General features: G+C 51.3%; 1 protein-coding gene across 1 annotated transcript; it reads left to right on the top strand.

The window, feature by feature from the left end:
* Positions 1–1019: 1019 nt before the first annotated feature.
* Positions 1020–21911, top strand: LOC128847766 (zinc finger protein RFP-like). The gene is given in 9 exon segments (XM_054047458.1): positions 1020–1226; positions 1228–1437; positions 4008–4091; positions 5580–5675; positions 7008–7235; positions 8893–8915; positions 16584–16699; positions 17824–17856; positions 21236–21911. Coding segments are annotated over 9 exon segments (1506 nt in total). The 3' UTR covers positions 21745–21911.
* Positions 21912–22613: the final 702 nt, after the last annotated feature.

The raw sequence follows: 22613 nt of genomic DNA, 5'->3' as shown, positions 1-22613 counted from the left end.
ATCTGGGGTTTATAATCCTCCATCTCTTTGTGGAGCTGGGCTTAAGGGACGTCCTAGATTCCAAGGCCGGAAGGGACCGTTGCAATCATCTCGTCTGCCCTGCTGTATCACACAGGCCAGAGGACTCCCCCGAAATAATTCCTAGTGCCGATCTTGATTTTTACAATGGTCAGTGACGAAGAATCCACCCCGACCCGGGAAGCTGTTTCTGTGGTTAATTACTCTTGTTGAAAGATCGGACACAAGAAGGTTGCGGCAGAGCATGGAGCTGAATCTAGATCCTAGGCTAGTGGATCATCCTCCCTCTCATGGGTGGTGGGTATCATACACCAGGGCAGGCTAAGCCTCCCCTGACAGAGGCTGTGGCCCCACCCCTGTTGTGCCCTGAAGCCCCGCCCTGGTTCTCTACCTGGCGGGGGCTCAGCTCTAGCCGGTGGCCCTGAGCTCAGGCCCGTCGGCGGACAGGGGTGGCGCTGGAACCAGCGGGGGAGGAGGGGTCAGGCCAGCAGCTCGGCCCAGCGCTGGTGGGGGCTAGCGGCTCAGCCTGGTGCTGGGGCAGGCCCTGCGCTCAGGGGGGCCAGCTGGGGCAGGAAGGCCAGGGCTCCTCTGGCCATGGGGGGGTACTCAGGGCTCCAGAGGGCAGGGGGGCCTCAGGTGGAAGGGGGCAAGCTAGCCTCCCCAAAGTGGGGGTTCACCCACCCCCATGCATCCCTGTGCATTCCTCACCAAACCCCCCCAAGGTCTGTAACTCTGAAAGTCTTGCCTATGCAATCGGAAATACCCCTTGCTGTCAAAGGGGGGCGGTTAAGGTGCAGCTAAGCCAGTGCTCAAAGCAGTTCAGCCCTAAGTGTGGGCAAATTCACTGCACCCGTCGCTCATGACTATAACCACAGGTGAGGTCTGTCACCCAGAAGAGGTGACTTCAGGAAGCGAAAGGCTGGGTTGCTGCTTCCTGCTATGTGCGTTTCAGACCAGAGGGGAAACTGAAAATAACCCAGTCAGGCTCCCTGCAGCTAGCCATGGCCACAGAGAGCCCTGTAGGAAAGCTTGAAGATGAAGTCACTTGTTCCATCTGTTTGGAGTATTTCAAAGCCCCGGTGTCTATCCACTGTGGGCACAACTTCTGCCAAGCCTGCATCGACCAGTGCTGGGGGGAGTCGGAGACAAACTTCTCCTGCCCCCAGTGCAGAGAAACCGCCCAGCAGAGAAACTGCAAGCCCAACAGGGGAGCTGGGGCGTATTGCAGAAATAGCCAAGCAGCTGAGCTTGCGGGGGGCAGCCGGAGAGGAGGGGAGAGTGTGTGACCTGTATGAGGAGGATTTGAAATTCTTCTGTGAAGAGGATCAAAAACTAATAGGTTTGATCTACAGGGACCGTGCAGCTCACAAGTCTCAGCCTGTGGGTCCCACACCGGAGGCTGCTGCTAGGAATTACAAGGTAGGAAATCGTGGTTAGTATCATAGAGTTAAAACTGTCCTTTTAAAAAGGGGTTGATTTCATTTCTCATGTTCTTCCATTCTCATCATTTTCATCTGATCTCCTCTGCTCCGCCCGGTGACCCCATCTCCCGGCTCTCATCTAAGACCTCTTCCTAGCCAGCGCTCAGAGCCAGGACTCTGGCCTCTTCCTCCACTTGTCGTCCACTTTCAACGTTGTGGACTAAGCTCCTCTGGAAATCTTGCCCTCCCTTCGCTTTTGTGACTGTCCTCTCCTGCTTCTCCTTCTCTCTCTGTAATCGCACCTTCACATAGGTGCCGACTCCATGGGGGAGGCTCAGCACCCACCAGCAGCCCCCCTGATCAGCTCCCCCTCCCCCCAGTGTCTCCCACCTGCCGGCAGGCCCCACTGATCAGCGCCTCCCCCTCCCTCCCAGCACCTCCTGCTTGCCACGGATTGGCTGTTCCACGGTGGGCAGTAGGCGCTGGGGTGGAGAGGGAGGAGTGAGGGCGGTGCGTGCTCGTGGGAGGGGGTGGAAAAAGGCAGAAAGCGATGGAGCAGGGGCAGAATGGGGGCAGGACAAGGTGGGGGTGGGGCAGGAAAAGGAAGGGCGGGGGTGGGACCTTGGGGAAAGAGGTGGAGTGGGGGGTGGGGTCTGAGGCAGAGCAGGGTCAAGCACCCCCTGGCACAATAGAAAGTCGGCATCTTTGCTCCTTCAGCATATCCTTTGGAGCATTGTCTTCATCCCCAGTCCAACTTTCTGCGCTGGCCTTCTGGCCTCCTTCTCTTCTCCTTCTTACACCTTGTCTCTGAGCAATCACATTCACAAACACAAATCCCTCTCTCCTCTCTATACAGCTGACTCACAGACAGGAGCAGGAAAAGGTCCCTAAAAATGGGGGGGGGGGCCACAGGTGTCCAAAGCATTACCCCTCCCCTCGTGCCGCCCTTCCCCCAAGGCCCCACTCCCATGCTGCCTCTTCCTGCCCAAGACCCCGCCCCTCGCTCGCTCCTCTCCTTCCCCTCCCCCCGAAACTCACCCATACAGTCGGTAAAAAGTGGGGGGGGCATGCCCCCTAGCCCCCGTTGTTCCGGCACCCCGCTCACAGAGCTACCCATCTGCTCTGGACCTTCTGTTTATCTCTGCCTCCCTCTGACATCTCCTTGTGGATGATCAGCCAATGTGGCCAAGACAGAGCTCTGAATCTTTCCTCCTAAGCTCTTCCCTCTCCCTCCTTTCTCAGTCATCTGAACCGTCACCTCCATTTCCACTGTCAAACACACCTGTGACCTGTGTAATCCTTTGACTCCACCCCCTTTCTAGGGCCAAGGCTGTGTTTAAATCTTGCTGCTGTTCCTTTACCTCTCTAGGATCTGGCCTTTCCTCTGTCATCCAGGGCCAGGGCCTCGTCATGTCACGTCTCAGTTACAGCAAGATCCTCCTTTCTGGCTTTGGCAAATGCACTCTTACCCCGCGTCATCTCTATCCAGAATGCTGCTCCTCGGGTCATTTTCCTGGCTCGTCACTTGGACCATGTCACCCCTCTGTTTTTGTGTCTTCACTGGCTTCCCTTCTCCATCACATCGACACAATCTCCTCGTCTTTGCTTTTAAGACCCTTCACACTTATCCTCACCCTACCTGCCAACTCTCATCGGGGCGCAAGAACCGGGGGGGGGGGCACTTTTTACTGGCCGTAAGGACGAGGGACTGGGGGACGGGACGGAGAGGAGCGAGCGGGCGGGGGATCTTGGGGGGAAGCAGTGGAGCGGGGCTTTGGGGGAAGGGACGGTGCGGGGGCAGGCCCTCATTGGAAGTGGTGATGCGGGGGGCAGGGCCGTGAGGCCTCGGGGAGGAGCAGTGCGGAGGCAGGGCCTCAGGGGAAAGGGGCAGTATGGGAACTGGGCTTGGGGGGAGGGGAGGTGTGGGGTAGGGCCTCAAGGATGGGGCGGGGCAGGGCCTTGGGGAAGGGCGGGGCAGGGGTAGGGCTTCCGGGGGAAAGGGTGGCACAGTGCAGGGGGGGTGGAACCCTGGCCTAGTCCCCAGCCTTGGCCCCCTTTCCTGGCCCCAGACCCATCCCCAGCTGCGGCCCCAGCCTTAGAAAAGTTTTGGGGCCACTGGGTTATGGGCTTCTCGTCACGCAGCAAATGTAAGTGATGTACGCTGGCTACTGGCTGTGTTGTGTTCCTGATACACAGCTCTGAGTGGGGTGTGGGGGGCAGAATGTCTTCATTCCAACCAGGGGGTGTGCCAGCTTCGGGGAGCTCCTGAGGAGAGTGAATCCTGTGCCACCCCTTTGAGGGGTGAATTGTACACGCCCTCCCACAGTCCAGCTAGCTGTGCTTCACCACCACCGTCTCCACACACCTTTGGGAATGCTAGTGCCAGTGAGCTCTGGGCAGGTCCAGTCCCACGACAGCCCTGGGAACAGAAGAGAGAATTTGCGTCTGTGCAGCAGGTGTGGTGATCAGCAGCACGGTTGTGAATTCCTCAGTCCCGTGTCATGTGCACTCGGGTCCAAACACCCGTCAGGCAGGTTTTAATGCTTATTTATTTTATTATTATTCCAGGTTAAATTATTGCTGTCTGTCCTCTTGCTACAGCTGCCACTGCTGCTGCTGCTGTTGCTACTCCGGTGGAACGTGGGTTTTGAGGTTGGTATGATTCGCTTCTCCTAGACAGTTCCTTGCAGAAGGAGCATCATCTTCATGCTTTTTAATAGCATCCAGAGAGTCAACAAACGGATATGGAACAAAAAAGGCCCATGTTCCCATTAAATGCTTGACCAGTCTCCAGCCCTGTCTAACTGAGGGGTAGAAATCCTTCCACTTAGGAAACAAAATACACCCTTTTATTAGAAAGTCATAACTTTCCATGGCAAGGCTAAACATCTAAGACACTTGGAAATCTGGAAATTTGCAATTTATCGCTGAACTTCTGGAGATGCTCTGAGAAAACCAGAAACTCTGGGCTTGTCTACACTTTAAACACTAAAGCTGCGCCACGGTAGCACTTTGGCATAGACACTACCTACGCCGACTGGAGGGGGTCTCCTGTCAGCACAGATAATCCACCTTCCCGAGAGGCAGTAGATAGGCTGATTGAAGAATTCTCCTCTCAACCTAGCACTGTCTACACAAGGACTTAGGTCGGCTTAACTACACCGCTCAAGGGTGTGGATTTTTCACACCCCTGACCAATGTAGTTAAACCAACCTAATTTTCTAGTGTAGACCAGGCCTCAGATTACTAGAATGAAATTTACCAACACATCCCTCCATGGGAAAAGCTACAGAATGGTTCCATAATTTAATGTGTCCTGGGACTCAATTCCTTTTGCACCCTATGCCAGGCATTTAAGACCTGGTTTTGCCAGGATTATATTAATTGAATAATACTTTCCCCTGCAGCTAGTTACATTCATTTCAACCTAATGGTTTTATTTAAACTGAAACTTTTTTCTGTGGAAGGACCAGGTCCCACCCAGAAGCTATAGACACGGAACTTTCATGGAAAATAGCATCATTTTCTCCCACTGAGGAAGTTGGAAAGGGCTTAAACAAAATCTAAACTGCATCCATACAAAGACATTGTTTGCTGGAAAAGAAACTCTCTCCTCTTTCTCTGTCTTTGCCCACCCAGGAAAAGAGATGACCAAAGGGGGATATGATAGAGGTCTATAAAATCATGACTGGTATTGGTAAAGTAAATAAGGAAGTGTTATTTACTCCTTCTCATAACACAAGAACTAGGGGTCACCAAATGAAATGAATAGGCAGCAGGTTTAAAACAAAAAAGGAAGTATTTCTTCACACAACGCACAGTCAACCTGTGGAACTCCTTGTCAGATGATGTTGTGAAGGCCAAGATTATAACTGGGTTCAAAAAAGGACTAGATAAGTTCATGGATGATAGGTCCATCAATGGCTATGAGCTAGGATGGGCAGGAGGGATGGGGTCCCTAGCCTCTGTTTGCCAGAAGCTGGGATGGATCACTTGATGATTGCCTGTTCTGAAGCACCTGACATTGGCCACTGTCGGAAGACAGGATACTGAGCTAGATGGACCTTTGGTCTGACCCCGTATGACCGTTCTTATGTTCTTAAGGAAAACATATTACCCAAACACCTTTTCTTGACACAGCGAGCAATTCAGACTCATATGAAGGCTCTGACGAAGGAAAGCATGTTGCTTCTGGAATCTAAACTGACTGAAGAGAGGAAAAGCAAAGAGGCTCTGGTAGGTCTTCATTGTTATTCCTTATGTATTTCCCTTTGTGAGTGAGGGTCTGTGACCTTCGCTACACTGGAGAAATGTATTATGACTAGCATTGTCTGTTCCCTCTCTGTAAATTGCAGTGTATCTACACACACAGTCTCCTCATTCAGTTAGCAAACATGATTCCAGGATTTCAGAAATGAGGAGGAGCGGGAGAAGGCTTTGAACTTTTCAATTGCCTGGTGGTTTGGTGACTGGAGCTGGGTGAATACGTTTCTGGATCAGCAGTAGTTCTGAAAAAAAAATTGATTCAGCTTGAACCAAATCTGAATTTTGGGGGAATCAAAGATCTCTACTTCAGGTTGTTCCCTAGTGGAAATTTGAATATGGGTCTCTAATATCCCAGCTGAGGGCCCGAGCCACTGGACTATAGGTCACAAGCAGTGGCAAAAAAGAACTAGATAAGTTCATGGAGGACAGGTCCATCGATGGCTATTAGCTAGGATGGGCAGGGATGGTGTCCCTAGCCTCTGTTTGCCAGAAGCTGGGAATGGGCGACAGGGGATGGATCACTTGATGATTACCTATTCTGTTCGTTCCCTCTGAAGCACCTGGCATTGGCCACTGTTGGAAGACAGGATCCTGGGCTAGATGGACCTTTGGTCTGACCCAGTCTGGTCCTTCTCTGTGTTACTACCACCTCCTTTTTTTTGGCCATTTTGTGAACAAATTCTCAATTAGTTTCAGGTTGACCAAAACTGCATTTTTTGTCACGTAGATTGTGGGTCCAAAGTTTTTTGCCCAGCTCTCTTGATGACATTATATTGCACTTAGGGAATTTATGTGGTGTATTTTGAAGTTGTATCAAGGACACCTTAGAGTGTGTGGCAAAATCTAAACAAATGACTAGTTCCCCCACCATTAAAAGAAAGAAGACGCATTCCTTCTTTGGTTTGCATTTGGACAAAGCAAGCCATCCAATTGTTGCTCTTTCATGTCCTCCTCTGAGTCTCAAGAGCCTGATTTGTATTTCAAACAGCATTGATAGTATCAGGTGCTACTATTTGCATGTCCTTGATGCAACAAATGGTGCAAAACAATGGGCTTGATTAAATGTGCTTCAACTTTGGAGGGTAGACCAGGTCTCTGAGTGCAGCAACTGTGGGTTTTCCAGTGCCTCTGTGGTCCAGATTATGGTGATTACTCACTGCCCTGCCTTGGGGTGAGTGCAGAACCATCTAGCACCAGCCGGTTTGCTGGGAAACCACAGTCCATTTGAAAGGGCTCACGCTGAATCAGAGCCCTGGTGTTCACCGATATGAAAGTTGGCTTGTTTGTGTCTGTTCATCAAAGGAAAAGACAAACGTCGAGCGGCAGAAGATTGTGGCTGAATTTGAGCAGCTGCGGCAGTTTCTGGAGGAACAGGAGCGGCTCCTGCTGGCCCAGCTGGAAGAGCTGGACAAGGAGATTGTGAAGAGGCAAAATGCGAATGGGGCTAAATTCTCAGAGGATATTTCATTTCTCTGTGACCTGCTTGATGAGATAGAGAAGTATCAGCAGCCATCGGCTAATTTCCTACAGGTGAGACTTAAACCCCAGGTCCCTCAGCAGGGATGGGTAGTCTCCTGAATCATTAATTTTAGAGCCCAGGAGTCCGAGCACACATATATCCCATTGTCTACAGTTAAGTACATAAAAATACTTGCTCCCTTCAAGATCAACCTCCAGTCATTGGCCTGTGAGGAAAAGCAAAGCAAAATGATGACGGCACCTGCAGTAGGGTGCATGGGCGGCGGGTATAAGAGGCCAAGGGAGGCTAAGCCTCCCCAGACAGCCGACCTGTTGCCTTTGGGGTGCGCTGCTGCCAAAAGGGTGCCCCAGCCGTGGCCCCACCTGCGCTCTGCCCCGAGGCCCCGCTCCTGCTCGTCCTCTTTCCCTCTGAGGCCCTACCCTCACTCCACCTCTTCCTGTCCCTGCTCTGCCCACATGTGGGCCTTGCCAGAGGGGGTGAAGAGGCACCATGAGTAGCTGGCCAGCGGGTAAGGGGGGCCTAGGGGAAGGGACGAAGAGATGCAAGTGGCAGGCAGGGGAGGTCTGTGGGAGGGGGCGAGGCGGCTCTCAGTGAGCAGCCGGCCAGCTGGCTGGCCAGTGGGCACGGTGGCCTCAGGGGAAGGGGCAGGTGGGGGGGCTCGGGGGAGGGAGCTGAGTGGGGCTGGGGTGGAGCATGGGCGGGGCTTCGGAGGGAGGAGTTCAAGCAGGGGTGGGTCTTGGGGCGGGGCCATGGTCTGGGCGTGCCCAACCTCCCTAAATGGAGGAGTCACTTGCCGCCCATGGGGTAAGAAGGTACAGAGAGTTTCCTCCTCTTCACTCTATTGCACTCCTGTGTGATCCAGGGAAGGCACAAATGTACCATTCCTTGAAATGCTGGGCTGCTGGAGTGGATCACTCAGGGGTTAGAACTCCACCTCACAAAGGGATATGGGTGTGAGACAGGTCCCCATCTCTCATTTGCCTGCCCCTTTGAAAAGCAGGGGCAGTGAGATCTATTATGATTTTCCCACATTTTACTTATGTCATAACTACATCCTTTGGAACCTGAAGGAATACTTCCAGGAAGTCACAATTCTGGTTAAAGCCTAGATTCTCCAAAGGTATGTAAGGCACCTACGTCCTATTGATTTCAATGGGGCCTAAATACCTATAAGGATCTAGACTTAAGGCATTAGGTTCACAGATTATCCCTGAGCTTATACTGGTAAGTGATGTAAATGGGTGGATGTGTATATTTATATCTCAGCTTGATAGCAGAGACCCCAATTATAAGAAGCTGTATATGGGACTCTTAGTGAAGGCAAAGTGGGTCTTGTTCAGAGCGGGAGAAACCTCTTGTGGCATGTGGGACTTGTGGTGGATTGAGGACTGTGTTGGAATGGCAAGCTATTGCTTTAAGAGTGTAAAAGGTTTCCTGGTCCTGCTTGCAGGCTGGGGGGCTCTGTAGTGAAGCATGTCTGGAAAGAGCAAACTTAAAGCAAGATGGTGTTGAGTTGTGCTGCTTTGCTTTAGGGAACAGCCTGTTTTCTTTCTCTGCTTTTGGGTTTTTGAGTGGTGTTGTTCTGAATTCTAAGAAGTGAAGTCAGGTTATGGTGCAATCTTGCATCAAGAGTAGTTATCTTGTTATTTAACTTCTCTGTGTCTTATGCCGTGAACATAACAGCTTCTTCTTCTCTCTCCCCTCTAGGATTTCATAAGCATCTCAAACAGGTATGTTGCTCCTTTTCACTGCCCCCCCACTTTTCACTATGTTGGGAAGCTGATTGGACACAAGTGGCCATATTTTCATTGGGAGCAACTGGGAGGCTGAGCCATGTCCCCAAGGAGAACCACCAAGTGTGTGAGGCAGGGATGCACTTTAGATGCAAACCGCGATCCTTGTTATTGACTCCTGGAGCTGTTGCTTTTTTATAAGACTGGATTTCTCCATCCCTAGGTTGGGATTCTTAACTTGGGTCTCCGAACTAAATAAGTTCTTTCCTTGGAGAACTGGCTGCCATGGCCAGGGGGTGAACCTCTGCTTCAGAGAGGCTAACCCGCTGCCCCCCCCTTCTACCCATGCCCTTCCCCACCCCAGCTGCCAGAGCCCCGAGCCCCCACCACCACCAGAGGAGCCCCAAAGCCCCACCCACCACCAGAGGAGCCCCAGCCTGCCTGCCCCAAGCCGCCGGCTGGCCCACCCTGGCCACTCTAGCCTGTCCGAGCCCTGGGCTGACAAGCTGCTGGCCCAACCCCTGAGCCAAGTTGGTGGTTCGAGCATCGGGCCAAGTTGCTGGTCCGATCCCCAGGCTGAGCCACTGGCCTGACCTCCTGGCCGGCCTGAACCGCCCAGGGCAGACCCAGCCCCTGGCCTCTGGCAGCCCAAGCTCCACATTGCTGGCTGGAGCTGAGCCCCCGCTGGCTTCAGAGGAGAGGGGAAGGGAGGCGGGCTCTCAGGGTGGAACATGGGTGGGGCCACAGCCTGGGTTAGGGGAGGCTTAGCCTGCCCTGGGCTTTGATACCTGCTGCCCGTGCTGGCTGCCTCAGGATTTTGGGGATGGAGTATAGGCCCGTCACCTCTAAATCACTAGCACCACCTTGCAATCAAATATCATCACATTGCTACAGCCGCCCTGTGTGTCCTTAGGCACTGGGCCTCCATTCCCCATCTGTAAAACGGGTATAATAATCCTTCCCTTACCTCACAGATGTGTTGTGAAGATAAATGCATTAAAGGCTGCGAAGTGCTCATACACTATGATAATGACAGCTCTATGGGTACCTACATAGCTTACCACTAGGCTAGGCAGAATTTTGATCGACTTTTACATTTTCAGTTGTGGAACATTATGGGGGAGGGTCAGACAAAGGGGGTGGGTTGCACAATAATTATTTAATGACGGTCGGTAATGACATTCAAAAAGCTAAAGCCATATAATCATTAACACACACATTGTCAACCTCACGTGTCAAAATATACAGATTAAATTTCCTTAAATCAAACTCAAAGAAGTGCTCACGCAGCGTTTTCTTACTCAGCCTCTCTGTACATTTTGATTATTATCGATGGAAATATTTTTTCCATCGGTTTTTGTGTGTATGGCAAAATGGACATGTCCCAATTGAAATTTAATCCTTCCAAGGTTACTTCCAACCCAGTGAGTCTCTGGTAACCTGTGTGAAATGAGCTGGAGGGGAGCCATCTGAATCCAGTTGGACAAGTGCTGCCATACCAAAGGCTAGGAGGTCCAGTCAGCAGCGAACCAGCTGAGCGGCGAACAGCAGAGGCTAACAGCGGGAGTTTGCCTGGGAGCTGTCCGAGAGGAGGTACGCTAAGTGCTGCATTAGGGGGGCTGTGTTGGTGAGTATCTGAGTGTCTGCTGCTGGGACAGTTGGTCAGTTTGACCGTGTGCTTGATTGCTTGCTTGTTTGTTTGAAAAGTGTGAATTGGGAGTGCTTTGTTCCAGCTGGGCCTTGAGTGGGCCTGACTGGTATATAAGGGCAGTCAGCAGCGAACCAGCTGAGCGGCGAACAGCAGAGGCTAACAGCGGGAGTTTGCCTGGGAGCTGTCCGAGAGGAGGTACGCTAAGTGCTGCATTAGGGGGGCTGTGTTGGTGAGTATCTGAGTGTCTGCTGCTGGGACAGTTGGTCAGTTTGACCGTGTGCTTGATTGCTTGCTTGTTTGTTTGAAAAGTGTGAATTGGGAGTGCTTTGTTCCAGCTGGGCCTTGAGTGGGCCTGACTGGTATATAAGGGCAGTCAGCAGCGAACCAGCTGAGCGGCGAACAGCAGAGGCTAACAGCGGGAGTTTGCCTGGGAGCTGTCCGAGAGGAGGTACGCTAAGTGCTGCATTAGGGGGGCTGTGTTGGTGAGTATCTGAGTGTCTGCTGCTGGGACAGTTGGTCAGTTTGACCGTGTGCTTGATTGCTTGCTTGTTTGTTTGAAAAGTGTGAATTGGGAGTGCTTTGTTCCAGCTGGGCCTTGAGTGGGCCTGACTGGTATATAAGGGCAGTCAGCAGCGAACCAGCTGAGCGGCGAACAGCAGAGGCTAACAGCGGGAGTTTGCCTGGGAGCTGTCCGAGAGGAGGTACGCTAAGTGCTGCATTAGGGGGGCTGTGTTGGTGAGTATCTGAGTGTCTGCTGCTGGGACAGTTGGTCAGTTTGACCGTGTGCTTGATTGCTTGCTTGTTTGTTTGAAAAGTGTGAATTGGGAGTGCTTTGTTCCAGCTGGGCCTTGAGTGGGCCTGACTGGTATATAAGGGCAGTCAGCAGCGAACCAGCTGAGCGGCGAACAGCAGAGGCTAACAGCGGGAGTTTGCCTGGGAGCTGTCCGAGAGGAGGTACGCTAAGTGCTGCATTAGGGGGGCTGTGTTGGTGAGTATCTGAGTGTCTGCTGCTGGGACAGTTGGTCAGTTTGACCGTGTGCTTGATTGCTTGCTTGTTTGTTTGAAAAGTGTGAATTGGGAGTGCTTTGTTCCAGCTGGGCCTTGAGTGGGCCTGACTGGTATATAAGGGCAGTCAGCAGCGAACCAGCTGAGCGGCGAACAGCAGAGGCTAACAGCGGGAGTTTGCCTGGGAGCTGTCCGAGAGGAGGTACGCTAAGTGCTGCATTAGGGGGGCTGTGTTGGTGAGTATCTGAGTGTCTGCTGCTGGGACAGTTGGTCAGTTTGACCGTGTGCTTGATTGCTTGCTTGTTTGTTTGAAAAGTGTGAATTGGGAGTGCTTTGTTCCAGCTGGGCCTTGAGTGGGCCTGACTGGTATATAAGGGCAGTCAGCAGCGAACCAGCTGAGCGGCGAACAGCAGAGGCTAACAGCGGGAGTTTGCCTGGGAGCTGTCCGAGAGGAGGTACGCTAAGTGCTGCATTAGGGGGGCTGTGTTGGTGAGTATCTGAGTGTCTGCTGCTGGGACAGTTGGTCAGTTTGACCGTGTGCTTGATTGCTTGCTTGTTTGTTTGAAAAGTGTGAATTGGGAGTGCTTTGTTCCAGCTGGGCCTTGAGTGGGCCTGACTGGTATATAAGGGCAGTCAGCAGCGAACCAGCTGAGCGGCGAACAGCAGAGGCTAACAGCGGGAGTTTGCCTGGGAGAGCGCACTGAGGCTTTCATCTGCAGGTTTCTCCGAGTAGTTCCTGCAACAGTTGAGGAAGCTCCTAAGAGGACGGTGATATGGAAGGTGAGCGATCAGCTGTTGTAACCTGCACAGGTTGTGCCATGTTTGTCTTTCTTCCGCAGGACAGAAGCGACTTTGTCTGCACAAAGTGCAAGCTGGTCTCCATATTGGAGGAGAAGGTTCGAGGGCTGGAGAAACAAGTATCAACTCTGCATTGCATAAGGGAAAATGAAGATTTCCTGGACAGACGTCAGGAGATGCTTCTACGGCCACAATGTTCTGAAGATTCAGAGCAGGCGCAGCAGGGACAGAAGGATTGTGAGGAGGTTTGGCAGCATGTGACCTCCAGAAGAAGAAAGAGGAGCGTCCATGCACCAGCAATGGAGATACAGGTGAGGAATCGTTTCCATGTTCTCTCTACAGGTGCTAATGCGGAGAGTGGACTAGATGGCCCATCTGAGGGAAGGGAGCAGAAGGAGACTCCACCGATTGGAAGGCAAAAGATGCACTGTCCTAGGGATGGGGGTTCCACGACCACCACTCCCAAGAGGAGGAGGAGGGTGGTGGTGGTCGGGGACTCCCTCCTCAGGGGGACTGAGTCATCTATCTGCCGCCCTGACCGGGAAAACCGAGAGGTCTGCTGCTTGCCTGGAGCTAGGATACACGATGTGACGGAGAGACTGCCGAGACTCATCAAGCCCTCGGATCGCTACCCCTTCCTGCTTCTCCACGTGGGCACCAATGATACTGCCAAGAATGACCTTGAGCGGATCACTGCAGACTACGTGGCTCTGGGAAGAAGGATAAAGGAGTTTGAGGCGCAAGTGGTGTTCTCGTCCATCCTCCCTGTGCAAGGAAAAGGCCGGGGTAGAGACCGTCGAATCGTGGAAGTCAACGAATGGCTACGCAGGTGGTGTCGGAGAGAAGGCTTTGGATTCTTCGACCATGGGATGGTGTTCCAAGAAGAAGGAGTGCTAGGCAGAGACGGGGTCCACCTAACGAAGAGAGGGAAGAGCATCTTCGCCAGCAGGCTGGCTAACCTAGTGAGGAGGGCTTTAAACTAGGTTCACCGGGGGAAGGAGACCAAAGCCCTGAGGTAAGTGGGGAAATGGGATCCTGGGAGGAAGCACAAGCAGGAGAGCGCAACAGGGGAGGACTCCTGTCTCATGCTGAGAAAGAGGGACGATCGTTGAGTTATCTTAAGTGCCTATACACAAATGCAAGAAGCCTGGGAAACAAGCAGGGAGAACTGGAAGTCCTGGCACAGTCAGGGAACTATGATGTGATTGGAATAACAGAGACTTGGTGGGATAACTCACATGACTGGAGTACTGTCATGGATGGATATAAACTGTTCAGGAAGGACAGGCAGGGCAGAAAAGGTGGGGGAGTTGCGTTGTATGTAAGAGAGGAGTATGACTGCTCAGAGCTCCGGTATGATACTGCAGAAAAACCTGAGAGTCTCTGGATAAAGTTGAGAAGTGTGAGCAACAAGGGTGATGTCGTGGTTGGAGTCTGCTATAGACCACCAGACCAGGGGGACGAGGTGGACGAGGCTTTCTTCTGGCAACTAGCAGAAGTTGCTAGATCACAGGCCCTGGTTCTCATGGGAGACTTTAATCACCCTGATATCTGCTGGGAGAGCAATACAGCGGTGCACAGGCAATCCAGGAAATTTTTGGAAAGTGTAGGGGACAATTTCCTGGTGCAAGTGCTGGAGGAACCAACTAGGGGCAAAACTTTTCTTGACCTGCTGCTCACAAACAGGGAAGAACTAGTAGGGGAAGCAAAAGTGGATGGGAACCTGGGAGGCAGTGACCATGAGATGGTCGAGTTCAGGATCCTGACACAAGGAAGAAAGGAGAGCAGCAGAATACGGACCCTGGACTTCAGAAAAGCAGACTTTGACTCCCTCAGGGAACAGATGGGCAGGATCCCCTGGGAGAATAACATGAAGGGCAAAGGGGTCCAGGAGAGCTGGCTGTATTTTAAAGAATCCTTATTGAGGTTGCAGGAACAAACCATCCCGATGTGTAGAAAGAACAGTAAATATGGCAGGCGACCAGCTTGGCTAAACAGTGAAATCCTTACTGATCTTAAACGCAAAAAAGAGGCTTATAAGGAGTGGAAGATTGGACAAATGACCAGGGAGGAGTATAAAAATATTGCTCAGGCGTGCAGGAGTGAAATCAGGAAGGCCAAATCACACTTGGAGTTGCAGTTAGCAAGAGATGTTAAGAGTAACAAGAAGGGTTTCTTCAGGTATGTTAGCAACAAGAAGAAAATCAAGGAAAGTGTGGGCCCCTTACTGAATGAGGGAGGCAACCTAGTGACCGAGGATGTGGAAAAAGCTAATGTACTCAATGATTTTTTTGCCTCTGTCTTCACGCACAAGGTCAGCTCCCAGATTGCTGCACTGGGCAGTACAGCATGGGGAGAAGGTGACCAACCCTCTGTGGAGAAAGAAGTGGTTCGGGACTATTTAGAAAAACTGGACGTGCACAAGTCCATGGGGCCGGATGCGCTGCATCTGAGGGTGCTAAAGGAGTTGGCGGGTGAGATTGCAGAGCCATTAGCCATTATTTTTGAAAACTCATGGCGATCGGGGGAGGTCCCAGATGACTGGAAAAAGGCTAATGTAGTGCCCATCTTTAAAAAAGGGAAGAAGGAGGATCCGGGGAACTACAGGCCAGTCAGCCTCACCTCAGTCCCTGGAAAAATCATGGAGCAGGTCCTCAAGGAATCAATTATGAAACATTTAGAGGACAGGAAAGTGATCAGGAACAGTCAGCATGGATTCACGAAGGGGAAGTCGTGCCTGACTAACCTAATTGCCTTCTATGATGAGATAACTGGCTCTGTGGATGAGGGGAAAGCAGTGGATGTCTTATTTCTTGACTTTAGCAAAGCTTTTGATACTGTTTCCCACAGTATTCTTGCCACCAAGTTAAAGAAGTATGGGCTGGATGAATGGACTGTAAGGTGGATAGAAAGCTGGCTAGATCGTCGGGCTCAACGGGTAGTGATCAATGGCTCCATGTCTAGTTGGCAGCTGGTTTCAAGTGGAGTGCCCCAAGGGTCGGTCCTGGGGCCGGTTTTGTTTAATATCTTTATTAATGATCTGGAGGATGGTGTGGACTGCACTCTCAGCAAGTTTGCAGATGACACTAAACTAGGAGGCGTGGTAGATACACTAGAGGGTAGGGATCGGATACAGAGGGACCTAGACAAATTAGAGGATTGGGCAGAAAAAAACCTGATGAGGTTCAACAAGGACAAGTGCAGAGTCCTGCACTTAGGACGGAAGAATCCCATACACTGCTACAGACTAGGGACCGAATGGCTAGGTAGCAGTTCTGCTGAAAAGGACCTAGGGGTCACAGTGGACGAGAAGCTGGATATGAGTCAACAGTGTGCTCTTGTTGCCAAGAAGGCTAACGGCATTTTGGGCTGTATAAGTAGGGGCATTGCCAGCAGATCGAGGAACGTGATCGTTCCCCTTTATTCGACATTGGTGAGGCCTCATCTGGAATACTGTGTCCAGTTTTGGTCCCCACACTACAAGAAGGATGTGGAAAAATTGGAAAGAGTCCAGCGGAGGGCAACAAAAATGATTAGGGGTCTGGAGCACATGACTTATGAGGAGAGGCTGAGAGAACTGGGATTGTTTAGTCTCCAGAAGAGAAGAATGAGGGGGGATTTGATAGCAGCCTTCAACTACCTGAAGGGGGGTTCCAAAGAGGATGGAGCTCGGCTGTTCTCAGTGGTGGCAGATGACAGAACAAGGAGCAATGGTCTCAAGTTGCAGTGGGGGAGGTCCAGGTTGGATATCAGGAAAAACTATTTCACTAGGAGGGTGGTGAAACACTGGAATGCGTTACCTAGGGAGGTGGTGGAGTCTCCTTCCTTGGAGGTTTTTAAGGCCCGGCTTGACAAAGCCCTGGCTGGGATGATTTAGCTGGGAATTGGTCCTGCTTTGAGCAGGGGGTTGGACTAGATGACCTCTTGAGGTCCCTTCCAACTCTGATATTCTATGATTCTATGATTCCATTGGCTCTTCTCGTCTTGCTCATTGACATCCATGGTATAGAGACCAAAGAGTGAACAGGGCATGGAAGCAGAAGTCCCATCTTATCCACAGAGATGCCTTTCCTTTCCCAGTTCAAAGGAGCCATTCATTCTCCTGGGCGCGTACTCTGACATCTTTCGCAAGAATGAAATTCACATAAAAGTGGATGACAATACAAACCATTAGCAATACATTAAAATAACTATAATTTTCTTCTTTCTAGGTGGGAGAAGTGGAAGTCCCAGCAGCCAGTGGTGATTTCTTCTGGGCTGGAAGAGGGAATCCATATTTTCATGAAGAAATATACCGTTCTAAAGAAGACTCTCCAGAAATTCAAAGGTACTAAGGAGGGATCTGGGAGGTCAAACTGAGAAAGGGGTCTGTGATCCAGATCCACAAGGGTACTTAGGTTCCTAAACCCCCAACAAGATGGGGGGAAACAGGAAAGTCCCTTTGTGCATCTGGGCATCTGTTTCTGTAGGAGACGGGATCTGGCAAAATAGCTATGAATGCAAGCCCCAATTAACTGGCAATACAGCATTCTGTTACCGTTTCTAAACCAAGGGAAGGTGCCGGGGAATTCCACAACACAAACAAAATTGACGAGGAAGCTATTTTTTTTTAATTAACCTGTTTGTCCAAAATAATAAGAAATGCAAGATCCGGGTCAAAGGAGCAGTTCACGTCCTCCTGTCTGACAGCCCCAAACTGGGTGTGGTCCTGCATATGGGTAAATAGACAAGAGCGTAATCAACTATTAAATACGAGAGAGAAACTAAACAAATCCAGCAGATGGCGCCCAGGGCTGGGAGTCAGGATATCTGGGTCCAATTCCAGCCACTGATTGCTTATGTGACCTCAGAGAGGTCACAAAATATCTCTCTACTCTAGTTTTCCCTCCTTTAAAGTGGGGGTGATAATAATGATTAGACTCCCTAGGGTGTCTCAGGCATAATCTAATGATGTGTTCTGAACTCCTTGGTGGAAAGTAGGACTGGAGTCCAGAACGGTGTTTATATATAATTTATATAGTTGATTTCTTTTCAATTTAATCTGGTTTACTTGAAATTTTTGGTCTCCTTCATTGGTCTCTCCCTGTCTCAGGGCTTGTCTGTGCTTGAAACGCTTCAGCGGGGCAGCTGTGGACACTACCTATGCTGACGTGAGGGCTTCTCCCTTCGACGTCGGTAATCTATCTCCCCGAAAGGTGGTAGCTAGGTTGACGGAAGAATTTTTCCTTCAACCTAGTGTTGTCCACACTGGGAGTTAGGTTGCCTTAACTATGTCTGTCACGGGTGTGGATCTTTCACACCCCTGAGCGACGTAGCTGGATCGACCTACGTTTTTTAGAATAGACCGAGCCCGTGTATGCCTGTTGATTTCCCTCTGACTTTCGTCAGAACGTTAAAGCATTGTTAAGCTTATGAACAGCAGAAATCTCACTTCTGTTCTCCTCTCTGTAGACACTCTGTCATCTGAACTGGAAAGAGAATGGGGTAAGTCTCTGGGTAAAGATAGCTGGAAATTGTAGCAGAGAGGTAGCTTTGCTCTGCTCTAGTTAATTAAGGTTGATACAAGTTTAACAGCCTTTCTCTAAGTGCTCTAGAATTCCTGTGATGACTCACTGTAACGAGGGGTTCTGCAGATACAGACTTCCTCAAATATCACGTCACATCATTATAGTTTTTATAACCTTAGTTTGCACACCTGGAGCTAAACTAAAACAAACAAATAAAAGGAAGTATTTCTTCACACAATGAACTGTCAACCTGTGGAACTTCTTGCCAGAGGATGTTGTGAAGACCAAGACTATAACAGGGTTCAAAAAAGAACTAGATAAGTTCATGAAGGACAGGTCCATCAATGGCTATTAGCCAGGATGGGCAGGGATGGTGTCTCTAGCCTCTGTTTGCCAGAAGCTGGGAATGGGCAACAGGGGATGGATCACTTGATGATTACCTATTCTGTTCATTCTCTCTGAAGCACCTGGCATTGGCCACTGTCGGAAGAAAGGATACTGGGCTAGATGGACCATTGGTCTGATCCAGTATGGCTGTTCTTGTGTTCTTATGTTCTTAGTTATGGCTCTGATGCGGCCCAAATTAATAATGCTCACTGCAGATTTATCTCTGGTAGCACATGGCAGTACTAATTTGAACAGCATCAAAATCCTTGTTGCAGTTCCTTGCTAGAACAACCCCAAATTTAGGCCACTAACCTAACCCCAGACCTCAACTCAGCAATTTTCAAGACAATATGAGACCGCATATGAACTTCAGAGCACTTAGAAAAATTCGCCCAAATCTGGGGTAATTTGGTCAAGGGGTTTGAGAGATATAGTTACAAAGGTATAACAAGGTCCAATGATTGGAAATTGAAGCTAGACAAATTCAGACTGGAGATAAGGTGTACATATCTAACAGTGAGTCTAATTAACCATTGGCAGTGGCGGATTAGCCACTGGGCCAACAGGGCCCGTGCCCAAGGGTCCTGGCCAATTGAGGGAGAGGGGCAGGGGGGGGACTGCAGACGGAAGGGGTGGGGAGGGGCCCCACTTGCTCTGGCCCAGGGCCCCACGAAATCATAATCTGCCTCTGACCATTGAAACAATTTACCCAGGGTTGTGGTGGATTCTCCATCCCTAGCAATTTTGAACTCAAGATTGGATGTTTTTTTAAAAAGATCTGCTCTACTTCAAACAGGAATTCTTTTGTTTAAGTTCTAGGTTATGCAGGAGGTCAGACTAGGTGATCACTATGGTCCCTCCCAGGGGTGAAAGTAACGTACAGGACTTACTGGTACTGCCGGAGTCCTGAGGGGTGTGTGGCCTCATCCGGAAAAGGCGTGGCCTCAACCAGAAGAGGCGGGGCCTCTCAAGATTTAAAGGCCCTGGAGCATCGGCTGTGGATGGGAGCCCCAGGGCCTTTAAATCAACCCGGGGCTCCCAGCTGCAGAGGTGGCTGGGAGCCCCTGGGGCTCACGGGCAAATTAAAGGGCCCGGGGCTCCGGCCGCTGCGGAGCTCTGGGCCCTTTAAATCCCCACCGCACTCCAGCTGGGATTTAAAGGGCTCGGGCCGGGATTTAAAGGGCCCGGAGCTCCCGTGGCTGCGGGGAGCCCCGAGCCCTTTAAATCCCAGCTCCATCCCGGCTGCCCCCGCTGCGGGAAGCCCAGAGCCCTTTTAATCCCGGCCGCGGAAGCCAGCGCGATCCAACACGGCATACTGGCTCTTGCTGGTACGCCGTATTGGACCGTACCAGCTTACTTTCACCTCTGGTCCCTCCTGGCCTTATGATATATGGAGCTATCAGCTGCTAATAACTTTCAAAGAGAACTAAAATCCATGTGCGTAAGGAAATTGTTTTAATGATCGCTGCAAAAGAATCTGCACTAGGGTGACCAGACATCCCGATTTTTAGGCGTTTGTCCCGATATTTCGCACTCCTGGTTTTGTTTTGTTTTGTTCCACTGGCGGGACTCTGCCTTTTTTTTTTTTCCCTCCTCCGGCAGGACCCCCTTCCCCCACCCCCCATGTGTTCCGATATTTTCTTCATCCCATCTGGTCACCCTAATCTACGCTAAGGTTGAGAAGCAAATTGGAGTCATTTGTTCAATGTTTCCTCAAGACGTAGCCGTACTAAAAAATGAGTTCCTTTTATTGTTGTCAGATTTTTATAACTTTTTTTGGTGCAGAGGTAGGGAAAAAACCTAAGTGTCTGAGCCCAGGTCTACATTACACAATTACTTCGGTATAACTACGGCACTCAGGGGTGTGAATAATCCACACCCCGAACAACATATTTATACCGACCTAAGCGACAGCGCTATGTCGGCTGGAGAGCTCCTGTCAACAGAGCCACTGACCTCTCCCTTAAGTCAGCTACTCAGTGATACCAAGGACCAGTTTAAAAATCTTTCAGAAGATCTCGCATTACAAAAGCATTAGGACTTCTGCATCACTCAAAAAGGCAGAGTTCAATTTATGTTGTAGGAGCAGTGTACACTTGTACGCATGAGCCCACCTGTGGCCACCCACGCGCCAGTAATCCCCCACAGAAACGGGTGAAAAGACTTCAATGATGCTCGCAGTCTTCCTAGTGCTGCAGCAACCTGTGAGGGCTAGCGCCCTGTGTAACCCCCATATTAACTGACTGAGAGTCAGTGCTCCGACCACTTTGCAATCTCCGGGGGTAGAACTTCTGCTAGGTTCTCCATGCCATGGCCCTATTTTCTCTCCAGCCCTCTCCCCGGGGGGGGGGGCGGAACGGGGGGGACCAGCGAGCTGTGGCCCCATCACTTTTAACTGGGCGTAAGGGCGAGCGATGGTGGGGGCGTAGAGGAGTGAGCATGGGGCATCTACTCAGGGGAAGAGGCGGTGCGATGGTGGGGGCTTGGGGAGAAGGGGTGGGTGGGGGTGGGGCCTCGGAGAAAGAGATGGTGCAAGGGTGGGGCCTCAGGGGAAGTGGCGGTGCGGGAGCAGGGCCTCGGGGAGAAGGGGCGGTGCAAAGGCGGGGGCTTGGGGAGAAGGGGTGGGTGGGGCCTGGGGAAGGAGCGGGGCATTAGGGAAAGGGGGTGGGGGCCATGATTCAGGTACCAGTGGCCCCCCCACACACACTTTTAGGGAGCTTCTGGTGCTCCTGTCTCTTCTTACAACAGCACCCCCTAGTGCCTGGAAGAGGCCGCTGCAGTGAAATCCTGGCTCAGCCCTAGGAGAGAGAGAGAGTTCTCTGGGACCCAGGATAAAGAGGCAGGAAATCTGGGAGGGTCCCCACCAGGCCGGGGCTGCTGGGGGTGTGTGAGAAATGAGCCCAGCCACCCCCAGGGCCAAGCTCTGCCTCTGACACTGCTGTTTTCTCTCTCTCTCTCTCCCCTCCCAGCAAATGTGACTCTGGATCCAGACACGGCTCATGAGCTGCTCACCCTTTCTGAGGATGGGAAAACCGTGAGCTGGGGTGGCTGGCACGTTCTGCCCCACAATCCCAAGCGATTTAATTTGGCTCCCTGTGTGCTGGGCTGTGAAGGATTCATCTCGGGGAAACATTACTGGGAGGTGGAGGTGGGGGATGGGGGCGACTGGTGGGCTGTGGGGGTGGCCAGAGAGTCTGTGAGAAGAGAAGAATGGATCAGATGTGACCCTGAGGAGGGGATCTGGGCTCTGTCCCTTCACACGAATCAGGACTTCGCTTTCACCTGCCCTCTGACCCTGAGCTGGAGTCCCAAGAGGATCCGGGTTTCTCTGGATTATGAAGGGGGCCAGGTGGCATTTTTTGATGCCAATAGCTGGGTCTCAATCTTCACTTTCCCGCTGGCCTCTTTTGCTGGGGAGAGAATCTTCCCATTCTTCTGGGTCCATGGCGACGATTCCCAGCTCAGACTGTACCCATGAGATACGGGGCAGCTCATGGAGTAGGGCTCTGCCTTGCCAATATGAAGCTGGCAGAGTTACCGAGTTGGATTTTCTTTTTCTCTCTCTTCTTTTTGCGTCTCTAACTTTTCAAAACTTCCTTAGTTTCAGAGAAGTTAGAGTGAAAGATGGAAAGTGAGAGAGAAAAAAATCAGCCCCCAGATATCATTCAGTCTATTGTATTCAAGGGGAAGGGGGGCCAGGAAAGGGAGGGGGGGAAATCCAAAACTTCAAAATTTCAGCATAAACTAATGAGATTTTTTTTTTTTTGGACCAGCTCTAGGCAGAACCATAGAGAGCACGAAAATTGGAGGCTAAAGAAACCCAGTTATTTTTTCTTGTTGCAAATATCCAACTTGATTGTTTCTATCTACTATGACAATGGTCCCCGAACTTTTTACCCCTGTCTGCACCCCCCCCCCTCCGCTGGGGCTGGGAGAAGGGCTGCAGCTCTTGCTGGGGGGAGGACAGGGTAAAGGGGACGAGGCTGGGGCCACAGCTGGGACCAGGAGCGGAGTTGGGTGGTGCTCCCTCCCCATCCCCTGTGGCAGCTGGCCCGGGCCCAAGCTCTGCTCTTGCAAACATTCCTCCATGTGCCCCTAGGGGGGTGCACCCCACTGTTTGGGGACCTCTGTCCTATAATAGTGGAGGGGTAGAGAGTCGGATCATCAGCAGGGGCTGACTGGGAGCTTGGCCCTGTCAGGACCTTGGAGAACAGGAAGAAATCAGGCTAGGCAAACACAACTGCCTGTGGAAACAGGGGAAGGCGGGATCTGGGAAGGGGAGCCCCCAGGAGGGAGTTGAGAAGAAACCTTCCAGATGCAATTGGAATCTAGGTCACTCTGTGTTTC

This window comes from Malaclemys terrapin, chromosome 13 (assembly GCF_027887155.1).
Source record: "Malaclemys terrapin pileata isolate rMalTer1 chromosome 13, rMalTer1.hap1, whole genome shotgun sequence".
In the NCBI taxonomy this organism is placed as follows: Eukaryota; Metazoa; Chordata; order Testudines; family Emydidae; genus Malaclemys; species Malaclemys terrapin.
Note: the sequence above shows the minus strand (reverse complement) of the source record. Positions and strands in the feature narration are given on the sequence as shown.